Raw genomic sequence first — 13,772 nt, 5'->3', positions numbered from 1 at the left:
AAATTTACTAATTTACTAATATAATATCTAAGTGAAGCTAAGTGAAGTTATATTACTAATAATACTACCTAAGTGAAGCTGTCCACCTGATCAATCTTTTCGATATCCACTGTCACCCTTTTTTTTTCATTTATTACTAGCCTTAGTGACTTAGTCTTTTTAACATTAATTATTAAACCAATTATAACAACATGAACTCGCAAAACCTCCTAAAATTTATTCATTTTGCTCACACTTTCATCTAGAATGGTTAAATCATGAGCATAATCTAAGTCCAGGAGATATTTTCCGCCCCATTTGATTCTTTGGTCTCCCATTGCCTTTCCTGTGCTACTTAAGACGAAATTCATCAAAAGGATCAATATAAAGGGGGATAGAACACAACTCTGCTTAACTCCTGATTTAATACGAAACCAGCTGCTAACCTTACGTCATATCTTGACTGCAGTAGTGATATTCTTGTTCATAGCATTAATCAATTTCATGTATTTGTCTGGTATACCCTACAAGGACAAGATCATTGCTAATACTCTTCTATCAACAGAATTGAAAGCTTGCTCATAATCTATAAATCTGAGGACCAAAGGTGTTTAATAACTCAGACACTTTTCAATTATTAACCAAAGAGTAAAAATTTGGTTGACACATCATCTACCTTTTCTAAAACGGTACTGTTTCTCTCTTAGAGCCTTTTTTTCAGCATCTCTCAGTCTAAAAAGTTTCATATTATTTGATTAATTTGTTTCCTACAGAAACAATACTAATGTCTCAATAATTACCACACTCACTCTTATCACCTTTCTTACGCAGTGGTTTAATTAAGGTTTTCATAAAATAGCTAGGTACTTACCCTTTTTATAAAACCATATTCATAATCTTCAGTTACTTATTTCTAACCTCAGTGCCACCATATTTAAGAAAATCATCAGTATCAGCACCTGTAGTCTTATTTTTTTTTAATCTTTTTAATATTGTCATTGATTCTTTTTCACCAAATAACTATTTCCTCCCTTCATAGTTATCACGATCTTTTTAATTGTCCTCTATTTCATTTCTTGAAACTGTATCTCGGCTTAGCACAAACTCAAAATACTCTGTCACTCTCTCTTCAACTTTTTTCTTGTAACTAATTGTTGCCCCGTTCCTATCTATAATTGGAACAATTTCAGATTTACTCCTCCCTCTCAGTTTATTAACATATCAGTGCAATATTTTACTATTACGCTGTCTTGCCGCATCTTCCAGATCCTCGACAATTTTATCCATGGTCTCCACTTTACACCTCTTTAGTTCATATTTTAATGAGTTCTCCACTTTCTTTACAGTTCTTTGGTTTTTATATGATCTATCGCTCAGGTACCTCTCGTACAGGCCCCTTCTCCCGCCTATTAAACGTAGAGTCTTGTCACTAATATTTCTAATTGCGTTTCTAACTTTCTTCACTTATAAACCATCTGCAGCTTCACAAATTGTTTTCCTAAAATTATTAAATTCATCTTCCACATTTTCTAATTTTAAACTCTCGAGATTAGTATTCAACTGTTCCTGGAAAGTTTTCCTCAAATTTTCATCCTGGAGTCAATCAACATCATAACTACCTGGAAGGTGGTAAGCCTTTCGGAATTTCAAATTTAAATTAACCTTATACACTAATAGATGGTGATCTTTACTTTTTACATAAGTAACAGCACTCCTTAGTATCTTGTGCCGATCCTACCAGTCTTCTGTTTATCATAACATAATAAATAAGGTTCGCTGTCTTACTATCACATGAATACTATTTTAACGTATGGGTCTTATTATGACCAAGTAACGAATTGGTTATAACTAGATTGTTATATCTATAAAAGTGCAAAAGTCTGTAGTCATTATTGTTTTTTTTCCTTACACCAAATTTACGTAGGCTAGGATACCATATATCTCTATCTCTACCAATTGGGGTGTTGCTTCTAATAAAATTACCATATTTCTTCCCGGGATTCTGTCTATTTGCTTCTACAACTGTATGTAAAATTCATCTGAGTCACTAGTATCTGTATCAGTTGGCCCTAGATAAGATAAGATATTTCGTTTATTTGAAAAAAAATGTCAATCTCAAGCCCATAAAGGGCTGGATTTGGACATCGGAGTCGACAATATTGATGGTTGCACTAAAACTGGCAAAAATGGAAAAAACAACAACAAAAAAGAAAAAAATACAAAGAACAACCATTTAAAAGTCAATAATTACACAGTAAAAAGTCAATTAATAAAGTTAAAAAGATAAAAACTAGTCAAACTAAACTTACATAAATCCAAATCAGAAAAAGAATTAAAAACACACATAAAGGGGAGGGGGGCAAAATAAGCGAAGACATACAAAAAAAACGATACATAGATACATATAAATTAAAAGGGGCACTAAAAAAGTGTGCTCATTTTAAAAATTATAAATTAATAATTAAACTGCAAGAAGTCAACAAAATTGTTGAATATTAAAATAAATAAACAACCAAAAAAAAAAAGATAACGAAATATACAATATATGAGAATTTCAGGGGGAACTAAAACAAAAAAAAAGAGAGAAGGGACAAGCAAATGAGTGCACGAATCTGAGCGGCACCATCAGCTAATAAAAAAAAAAAGAAACTAAAGGGATATTTTATTCATTTTTTTCTGTAATGAAGGGGACAAAAGTTCTTTCGTATCTGGAAGTAACGCAACGAATTGGGGACAAAATTTTGATTCTCAAAATAGGAAACAGCTTGAGGCGGCCGTAATCTGGATGGGGAGTGACGTTTGGGGAAAATACTTCCCATCCGAGGGTTTGTTATTGCATTTTTTTCAAAATGGAGGCCCAACAAAACTGTCCTGCACTCAAGGGCTTCAAAACGAGGTTTTTTTAGGAACAGGGAGTATAGCACGTTGCCTTCTTTGAAAAGTATTCGCAAGGCTATTTTTTGGAGTGATTCAATTTTTTTCTGATTATTCGCGAGATATACCAGGGGGCCAAACTGGACAAATATATTCTAGATGCATGCAGACAAAAGACGTGTAAATCCTTAAGGAGTGAGAAGGGGGACGCTGAATTTATTTAGGAGCTTAAGAAGGGCGATAGAAACATTAGCTCTATGGATGATGTCTTTAACGTGGATATCCTACTTCAAATTTGAAGAAATCGTGACGCCAAGTAGTTTAAATGAGGATACAGAAATTTTAGGTGGGATAGGATTAAGAAAACAGGGCGGGGATTTAAGGAAAGAAATCGGCATTTTCATGGACTTAGAGGGGTTTACTATCATGTCTAAGTCCGAGGCATCGTCTCCAATCTCGTTGAGGATACTCATAGTGTCGCTTATTAAATTTCTAAATCTTCAACAACTGTTACATCATCAAAGAAGGTAAATCAGTCATGCAAATACTTTGCGATGTTGTTGATCATGACTGGAAAAATGAAGGTACCTAGAGGAGTACCTTGGGGTATGCCATTGTGGCCAGGAAGAGGATACGAACAATGATTTTGGTTTTGACAAGTAGCGATCTGTTTGTTAAGAAGGAGGCAACCAATTTCACCAGTAAAGGATCAATATTGAACTTGCTGTCAAGTTTCTCAATTAAAAAATTATGGTTAACAAAGTCAAATGCTTTCTGAAGGTCAATGGAAATTAAAATTTAGCCAGGAATTAGGCTTTTCGAGGATTTTCCCGATGTGGTCAATAAGAGAAACGAGGTAGTTGGAAGTAGAGATGGATTTTAGGTTCTCGAATTGCTTCAAGTTAGTAAGAGGTAGGATTTTTTCCTTTAGCCAGTCTGCAAGGAATCCTTCATAAAGTTTCGAGAAAATAGGAGGAAGAGTAATAGGACGAACGCCTTCAAAACCAGGCTTTCCGTTTTCTTTTTCAAAGGGGTTATAAAACCCTGTTTCCAAATTGTTGAAATTCGCCCAGACTCGGTAATCTCGTTAAACAGGAAAGACAAGGGCTTAGAAAGGATATCACCGAAGGCACTAATAAGAGGAAAGAGAATATCCAGAGGACAAATACTTGTCTTTCTTAGTTTTTCAATTTTTCTCTCTATCTCAGACGGGGAAACAGTGGGTAAAGAAGTTGAAAAGGCTCCTGTAGGTAATTGGTCTGATAATGCTGGAAGGCCCTGGACAATAGAAGCACGGAATTTATTTAGATTATTGGCAGTAATATCAGAGGACTCGGGTAGATTGAAGTTAAGCTGTTCAAGCTTCCTGCCACACAGCTTTTTATCCTCAGAATACCAATTTTTGTGTTTATTAGTGGACAATTTTTCGGCTCTACAAGGGCATGTACTACTACAACTGATACCCTGAACTTTATATTTATAAAATGAGAGATTAGTATTCTATAATTAATACCTACCCAGCCTAAATAAGACTTAGCAGCTTCATTATTCTTCATGAGCTCTACTCCCTGTCTATGTACCCCATCTTTCCAGCAGTCTACAGTCATACAGTCTTCATAGATAAATTCTATATCACCTAATTTCATGTTTCCTACCCCTGTGATATGAGTGAACTGGATAGAAGTGGTACTTTAAAATTCAGGCTGATTAAAGATAATTTCTGAAAGTTTTTCCTACCTAACAAACGTTCTTCACATTTTTAGTATTTAAATAGCATTGCCAAAAGTATTTTTTCCATTCAAGTAGGTTATTATATAGTATTCCCAAAAGTGTATATTAAGGCTTAGTTTACATTTCGGCTCATAGGCAAGTGCATCAACGGAATTTAAACGCACAGTACTGAAACAGTGCAAGACTAAAAGTGGGTTTTGAGCCTCTCAACATTAATCTAATAACTTTTTTTTTCAGTTACTAGAAAGGTACACTAGCAAAGCAGAAATGGAGTTTGTTTTTTACTATGGTGTATTTTTTGAATTTTTTTCTGTCTAACACCAATTTTTTCCCAAACATGATGCAGCTTAAGAGGAAACTTCGAATATGCCAAAGATTAAACACAAATAAAACTAAATTTGAAAGAACATTAATTATTACACTAAACTTAATGACTGGCACTTGTTTTTTTTTCTAGCAGGGATTTTATTTTAAGGACTATTTAAAATGTGAGAAAGCTCCCTCTTGTGCGCTATTGTCAGTTTATCAATAATAATTATATATTATAATTGTCATAATTATATTATATTGTAGTTATAGTAATATATTATAATTAAAATAATAATTATCAATAATAATTTTTAAGTGTTATTGGTGTTCAACTAAACCATCTTTACCGAACGACTATTTATCTGTGAGATTCAGCTGTCTCGTGAAGATGATTTATATAACACTGATTCAAAAATTATAGTTTTTTTTTCAAGTTGAATTGACCTAATATGTTTTATTATACAACCCATTTTTTGAATTTTGGGAAATAATACCTCGAAATGCCTTAAGTATAATGTCAAGTCGAAATAAAAAATATCTCTTTAATCGTAGTATGCATATTTTACAGATTCGTAGCTTGAAATGATAGATACTTGTTTTACGATTTTTAACGGATCCCAAAACCCCTCTTATATGTGGCAGCGTTAGGTTGAAGTAAGAATTGTACTTATTCATTTTGAATAGATAGCTGTGATTTGTCGCTTTATCTTACCAACACGGGAGAAGGGGTCGCGGGCGGAGGGGTCACAAAAGGATTATTTGACGGTCACAATAAAACAATTTTAGAATTCTTTACTCAGTTTTTGAAATGTTTAAAAACTGTTAGAAATAGCGATATCCAAGATTGTCACTAAATTTAATTGTCGCTTAAGTATCTTCTAATTCTATTTCTGAACAGGAATAGTTGAGACCATTTTTGTTTGGAGTAGTTGAAGACTCTTTTAGTGACAACTGTTGGATGGAAATGTAGACTGATTTAAGTGAATACAAAGTCAACAAAAAAGGCAAAATTGAAATGAAAGATAAAAGAGAAAATAAATTAAAGAAGGATAAAATTCAAATGCGGTTCGCGCTATTGCTCCCATTTTGAACTCATCTGAGGCTAAAAGCTCTTATGGCAGTTATTGTGCTCTCTTTCGTCGACTTTATCCGAAGTGAACGCAGATTTTTTGGAAAGGATGGGGGTGGGGGGGGGGGGTAAGCCAAATCACTGAGTTTGTTTTCAGAGTTATTGCATACCTATGGTAATAACTCTTTCAAACTTGTATTTTTCAAGTAAAGTTGTCATACAAACTCGTACAGAAAAATTTAAAGTAAACGAGAACTTCGTATGAGGGTGTAAAGAGGGAGGCTTTGAATAGATTGAGATTAAGGAAGAGCCTGCTTAGCTGTGTTGCTCAGGCGGCTTGGTGATGCGGTAAGTTGTTAGTAGTAGTAGTAGTACTCTAGTAGACTCAGAAAATTATATATGTATCACATTTGTAAGTCTTTCTTATAACTGACTCCCCTCACTCCACTGCCCACTTATGTTTAGGTATACCCATGGAGTATACAATTGGTCATTCAATTAATATTAGCTTTTTACTTAAATCATACAAATCTATTCTTGAATGATATGGAGAAAGATAGATGTATAGCATTTAGAAAGTTTTACAAGAAAATAATTTATTGAAACCTTTCTATATATGTTGAGTTTGTAAGTCTTTCTTGTAACTTACCCTCCCCCTTATGCCTTATGATACAACGCAGCAAGTTGTTTCAGTATCTTGAAACGACTGCTGTTATTTCTTGACCGATCTTAGAGACATATTCTTTCCCAGCCAATGACAGCCTCACTCATGTACCTTACCAGTTGCGAATCAATATTATCTCCTGACTCTTTCCTCACTTGTTGAAGTTGCAAGCATGTTATCTAACAGGCAGTCAATTCAACTTTCTTTGCCTACTCTACTTCGTTTGGATACAAGGGTTTTAAGTTTTTAGGGGGGAAATAAAGAAAGTTTCGACAGAATCCTCCAGCATGCTGACTAATGCAGACACAAGCTGAATTTCCAAGGGGTTAGATTTTTCAATATTTCGGCACGTGGTGCTGACATCTTGGAACCCTTCTCTCTTAGCTGCTCCCCTGACTAGTTATCATGGTTGCAATCGATTGCATCGTGGATCTTTCACCCACACAAGTGAACATTCATTAAACAGAAATGTATGATTTGTTGTATTCTTTTTAGTTGTTATGGTAGAAGTTGTACATTTTTGAACTCACCATATATTTTGAACATTGCTGCATCAGGTGTCTTTTACATGACATCTATAAAATGCATCAAATGTCCAAAACAACAACTATACGTTGACTTCATTTGACTCACCTCTGCTGCTATCTCCAACATAGTCGCTTGTGGCTCTGTCCCCAATGGCTGGATAAGCAAAAACTACACGAGGAAATCTGGTGCCATATTCTGGATAAGTTGCATTCATAGGAAAGAAAAAAAAATTGGATGATGTTCTATATTTATTTCATGATATCTGATAATGACACTGACGCCTATATTGATCTGATAATATCGGCTGCCCGATATATCGGTCGAGTTTCAAGTGCTAAAATGTCATTTTTTATGTTAGTTTTATTTTATTAATTTTAGTTAAAAACATTTTAATCAACATTTTGTCTTTTACTACAGGGATGATGCATTCTACTGTGTGCAGGTCTAATGATGTGAGCCATCCAATACTCTTAGGCCCTAAACCGATCGTTATGGTGAAAAAACTGGCAGAGAAGGGTATTGAAGAATTAACAGTTGGAATCTGGCGTTGCGGCTCCTGTGGAAAAGCAGAGATATCCCTTTTGATTCTAGATCTTCACATTGACACTGGCTGTGAAGAGCTTTCACCAATAGAGTGTGATGTCTGCCCTGTAGTATGTCGTAATTATAGTAATTTTGTTGTTCATTTCATGGAACACCAAATGGGAGTGACAGGGAAATGTGCCATTTGTTTAAGAGAGTGTATTGGTGATATGAGACAACATCTAGTGTTACAAGGTCACATCTCACCAAACCTGTCTGAACTAGACTTTCAGGTGAATGAATCACTAGTCGTTTCACATAATCCTTCCACTAGCGGCTACTTAAATTCATCTAAATCAGAATCTGATGAAAAAGGTTTAGACAATCAAAACTTGGATTATCTGTTGGTCAGTAAAAAACACACAAAATTAGAAAGACCTAAAAAAGAACACACAGAAAGAAAAATGTATAATTGTAATCCATATAAGAAATGCTTTTCTTCCTCAAGGAGTTTGAAAGACCATCAAATGATACATACAGATAATAGACCATTTAAGTGTGATAAAATTATGCATACAGGTGAGAGGCCATTTGAATGTGAGATATGTAAGAAATGCTTTTCTTTGTCAAGCTCTTTGAATATCCATCAAAGACTTCATACAGGTGAGACCCTATTTGAATGTGAGACATGTAAAAAATGCTTTTCTTCATCAAGCAATTTGAAAAAGCACCAAGTTATTCACACAGGTGAAAAGCCATTTGAATGTATTATATGTAAAAAATGCTTTTCTAAATTAAGCTATTTGAAACAGCATCAAATAGTGCATACAGGTGAAAAACCATTCAAATGTGAGATATGTAAGAAATGCTTTGCTTCACCAAGTTATTTGAATATCCATCAAAATGTGCATACAGGTGACAGGCCATTTAAATGCGATGTATGTAAGAAATGCTTTCCTTGATCAACCAGCTTGAAAAGGCATCAAATTGTGCACACAGGTGAAAAGCCTTTTAAATGTGAAATATGCAAGAAGTGTTTTTCTTCAACAAGCCACTTGAACAGGCATCAAGTTGTGCACACAGGCGAGAGGCCATTTGAATGTGAGATATGTAAGAAATGCTTTTCTTCATCAAGCAATTTGAAACAGCACCAAATAATGCATACAGATGAGAGGCCATTTAAATGTGAGATATGTAAGAAGTGTTTTGCTACATCAAGCTATTTGAACAGGCATCAATTTGTGCACACAGGCGACAGGCCATTTAAGTGCGATTTTTATAAGAAATGCTTTCCTTCATCAAGCAGCTTGAAAAGGCATCAAATTGTGCAAACAGGTGAAAAGCCTTTTAAATGTGAGATATGTAAGAAATGCTTTTCTAGATCAACTCATTTGAATAAGCATCAAAGTGTGCATACAGGTCAGAATCCATTTAAATGTGAGACTTATAAGAAATGCTTTCCTTCACCAGGCCATTTGAATATCCATCAAAGAGTCCATACAGGTGAGAAACCATTCAAATGTAATTTATGCAAGAGAGCATTTTCAGATAAGTCGGCTCTGAAATATCACCTAATAACCCATTGTAGGAAGAAGTGTGATAGCTAATAGTTTATAATACAAAATTTGGATGGAATAGTGATTTTTGTAGACAGAAGTTGAGATAGACGTTTAAGAATCAAAGCTGTTCATGCAAACTAATTCTCAGATCTGAACTGACGCATTGCTCAATGTATCAGTGAAAACTTTCTGGTTTTTCTTATTCTTTGACAAGTAAGGCTTGATCTCCGGAAAATCTTGTATTTGTAAAACTACAGAAGCAGACCCAGTGCCTATTTTCTTCTCTCTGTTAATGCCTATTTTGCCTTCTAATTTCTAGTGCCTGGTAAAATATCTATTTAAATGGGTAATTTCAGCTCAAATAGAATTCTTCAGTGTTCAAAACGTAGGGTTATCAGGATTTTGAAGTATCCAACCATTTAACAAAAAACAAGGTCCTGTGGTTCCTACCTTAGCGCAAAAAAAGAAATGAGAAGGGTTAGTTTGTAAATAAATTAGGTTCAAAAACGTCAAAAACCTTTATATTCGAATGGTTTTTAAAAACCAAGAAAAAATTATGGTCCTATCGACATGAATCGTTAATACTCAATTATATTGTAAAATTACTACATATACGAGCCAAATTATTATTTTAAGGTAAACTTGCTCCCGAAAACTTGCCAATAATTTTTTTCTTTCTTTTTTTAAATCTTATCGTTTGAAACATACACCCAGGGGAAAAAATTTGTAAAAAAATGTAAAACCAATTTGTTTATCAAAAATAAGTGCCCATGCTGCATCAAAATGGGACCCCATCCCCTCCCCCCTCTTTACTCCTGCCTTCTAAAGACCAGAATATAATTTATGCTTTACTGAAAACAATCCTTATTTTGAGGTAGGTGTTTTTATTTCTCGCAATATAAAAAAAAAATCATCATAGCCAAGATTACTGAAAATATAATGGAATAGATCAACCATTACTATATGTGCTGATATTCATTCCTGAAAGTCTAAATAATTTTGTTGAAAATCCTCATCATGCCCTGAAAATTTTGACTTATTGTTTTAATTTGTTCCTAACATATTGTTGATACATCCTTTTGACAAACTCTTTGCAAACCGTGTGTTTTGATTGAGTCCAACTTCCCTTTTGATATTACCTAAAAGTTTCATTTTAATATACTTAGCACAGCTGCTAAGTACATTAAGATGCTAAGTATATTAACAGCTGCCAATAGAAAAATAGTAACAGTCTCAATAGAAAAAGTAGTTGTTGTAGTACATATTGCATTTGAGTCAATTGATAATCCCCCTCATCTTTACATGAAAGCTACAACTTAATACCTTAAGCCACTTCTCAGGTAAGCCCTTTTGACAATCTGCATGAACATCGTTTGCTTTGATGTAGTTCAACACTCCCCGAACATCTCACTTGACTGCCATTGACCTTTTTGGGAACCGAAGGTTAAAGTCGCCCCCATCCCAATGAAAAATACTATGTGAAAACAATGGGCAAATTTCATAACTTACAGCCTTTGCCTCCTGGGCTGTGGTTTGACCTTTCAACTATTCTGAATAAAATGGCTCTCTTGAAATTTGATTTGATGGACTTGGGGAAAAGATGCGTGAGAGGATGCTGGTTGCCCTTCAAGGGGCGTGAGAGGGGGCAGGCCATTGGGTGGGTAAGTAGGGTTAAAGCCTTGCTCTCTTATCTGTCTGAACTAATAAAGTACGAAAGTAGTTTTTTTTACCAAAAATTACCTTTAATACATTATAAACTAGTGTTGTATACAGACATTTGGGGATGTTAGAGGGGCAAAGGTACAGTTGAATAGGAAGCAACTTCATGGGAATTTTACAAATAGAAATTCTTGTGATCTAGTGGAGTAATTCAATCGGAGGAGGAAATAAACATGAAAAGGTTCAGAAATCGTTTTTAAACTGCATTTGTTTACATGGATATAAACTGTCTAAAGATGTAAAATCACCAAATTTCTGATTACCCATCCTAAAACTTGTTTTATATAGTTAGCAAATATTAGTTACATCTGGTTATTTCAGCAATCTGAAGAAAATCCCGTCGTTTTATGGAAAGGTCAGTGCTAGCCCAAAGAAACAGCATTACTAAGCCTCAAACTGATTTTACTTTTTGAGCTGAAGCTCTCAGGCATAGGCACTTTTAAAGATTGAAAAAGGGTGTATTTTACCTGTTTCGAAGAATTTTTCCAAAGACTTCACTGAAGTATTTGAATTGCTTGGATGCATTATATGTCGGACCAAAGATACTGCTCTTTTTTTTAGAATAAGCGAGAACTGCTTTCGTCTGAAATAAGTTTTAGTGTTTGCAGTATAATACTTTAATGCAAGTTGATCTAGTGAACAGATAGGATCCACCACTAGACTAGTCCAAACTAGACGGCACTAGTACAAACTGCCGTTGCTGATCCCCATTCCATGACCGGCAGTGCTGATCTTCTCAACAGATGACCACAAATTTCTCGAGTGTGTGTCAGCTAGCCACTCAATCTTCTGTTCTTCGAGTTATTATTGGGTTCTAAGGAAAATTAATTTTATCTTTGAATCATCTTTTTAATCTCCAATTGCTTTCAAATGGCTTTCAAAACTGATAGACTATTTCGTTCTTTTATCAGTTTGAGAATGTCTCAAGTCTTTAATCACTTATACAAAATTTATTCAAAGATCAACAGACTCAGAATTTTTCTCTTTGGAAAAGTTTATTTTCCACAGATTTTCCCCACATTATTTGAAGAAATGATCAAACATTAAACAAACAAAAGACAAGTTTCATCAACTGAAATGTATGAGCAGTATTCAAACTTGAAAAAACAGAAATTGTTCTGTATATGAGAGGGGCTGTTCCCTCCTCGATACTTTGCTTATTATGCTAAAGTCTGACGTTTTGTCTCAGTTGCTTAAGACTGCCTCATGAAACATAAGCGTTGGGCCATTCGATTAGAATAAGAAGGTTTTCTAAAGATACTGAAAACTTCAAGACTAAGAGCAAGGGATTGAGATGTGGGCAACCCCCTTTGTATATGGTGCTATTTTTGTTCGTTTCAATTTTGCTCCTTACTATGAGTTGAAGAAAGTTTGTATTTATTTAATTCAATGAAGGGTATACGTATTCCTCATAAATGATTTACGATTCAAAAATGCTTAATGATCTTAAAAAATTATTTAAGAGATTGCTCAGTATTAGCTGAATGAAATTAATAAATGTGTACTAGTAGGAATAAGTATAAAAAAAAGTTGCTAGCTTACATGAACAGTGTTGATGTGTTATGTTGTTAAATCTTGTGAATATTGTGGGTCATTCGATTGGAATCAGAAGATTTTAAAGGTATTAGAAGGTACTGTACAAAAGGTACCATACATTTTATTGTTGTTATTTTTTCTGTTGAATAAAATACATTCAATGTCCCCCCCCCCAACATTGGTGAATCAAAGTTCATCTTTTCTATTTTTTGGTTGTTTTACAATTCTGTATTGTAGACTGTTGCTTCATTATGGTTGAACCCTCTCCCCCCCTCAGGTTATACATTGGCGCAATGTATATATATATATATATTTTAGACCAGCGCACTCTAACGAAAGAGCTGTCGTAGAAAATTCGAAAAGGGCTCACTCGATTGGAAATTCGAAAAGGACTAAATTTTAGTATTTTAAACTAATCTTAGTATGAAAATTTTTCTCTTTTTTCATTCCAGTAAGCAGTCATTTACTAAACTTGATTTGAAATTTAAGAACAGATTCCACAGTGTTGAATTGAAAGGCGTTTGGCAAATTCCGTATATCTGGAAGCCCGAGAATAAAGCTTAGAGCTATAGCGTCTATATTGCTTTCTGAATCAAGATAGAAATATATTTATAGTTTTCCTGATTTAACTTTCCTGACAGATTAAGCTTTTAAAACAAGCAGAAAATGGACTGACATTGTGTAAACTGCTGATGCTATATTTTTAATTTAGAACATTTATTTATTGAAAATACTAGGCTCGGACAAACTACGAGATTCATTTGTGCTGGTGAATTAATCTGCGTTTGTTTATACGTAGAACAATTTGTTTTGAAATATAAAACTAGAGGTGCATAAGTCCTATTGGGCTTTAATAATAGAGACGAAACTAGTTTTGGGGTTAGATATAATTATAATATTTTATTACCTGTCAAAATCAAACAAAAGAGACAGAGTACATAAAAATACAAGAAAAAGATAAAAAAGAAAAATATACGACAAAATACATAAAAATACAAGTTTTAGACAGATTGTAATACTCACTAGCAAGAAAAGACTGCTTTAAACCATAGAGCAAACAAAACACTTGAGTTCTACTGGCGAAGGATTTCAAACCAAGGATGGCTTTTAACATTATTATTGAACTTTGAGATTTGATTAAGAATGGCTGAATTTGGGTCTGCTATATTATAATTCCTAATAAGAAAAGAATTTCGGGACCAAAGTGGGGGACGAAGTAGAAATTTGGTATACTTAAAGAACACAGATCGAAGTTTACGTTTATCGCTCTCAGGAAAAATTC

At 34.2% G+C, this 13,772-nt stretch overlaps 1 protein-coding gene across 1 annotated transcript; it reads left to right on the top strand.

The window, feature by feature from the left end:
* The first annotated feature begins 7,422 nt into the window (after positions 1 to 7,422).
* Positions 7,423 to 12,651, top strand: LOC148941782 (uncharacterized). Its single transcript, XM_089103349.1, is given in 1 exon segment — positions 7,423 to 12,651. A coding segment is annotated over 1 exon segment (1,710 nt). The 5' UTR covers positions 7,423 to 7,573; the 3' UTR covers positions 9,284 to 12,651.
* The last annotated feature ends 1,121 nt before the right edge of the window (positions 12,652 to 13,772 follow it).

Source organism: Artemia sp. Qi Xiang Cuo, chromosome 17 (genome assembly GCF_049724085.1).
Source record: "Artemia sp. Qi Xiang Cuo chromosome 17, ASM4972408v1, whole genome shotgun sequence".
Taxonomy (NCBI): Eukaryota; Metazoa; Arthropoda; class Branchiopoda; order Anostraca; family Artemiidae; genus Artemia; species Artemia sp. Qi Xiang Cuo.
This window is presented reverse-complemented; position numbering and strand designations above follow the sequence as displayed.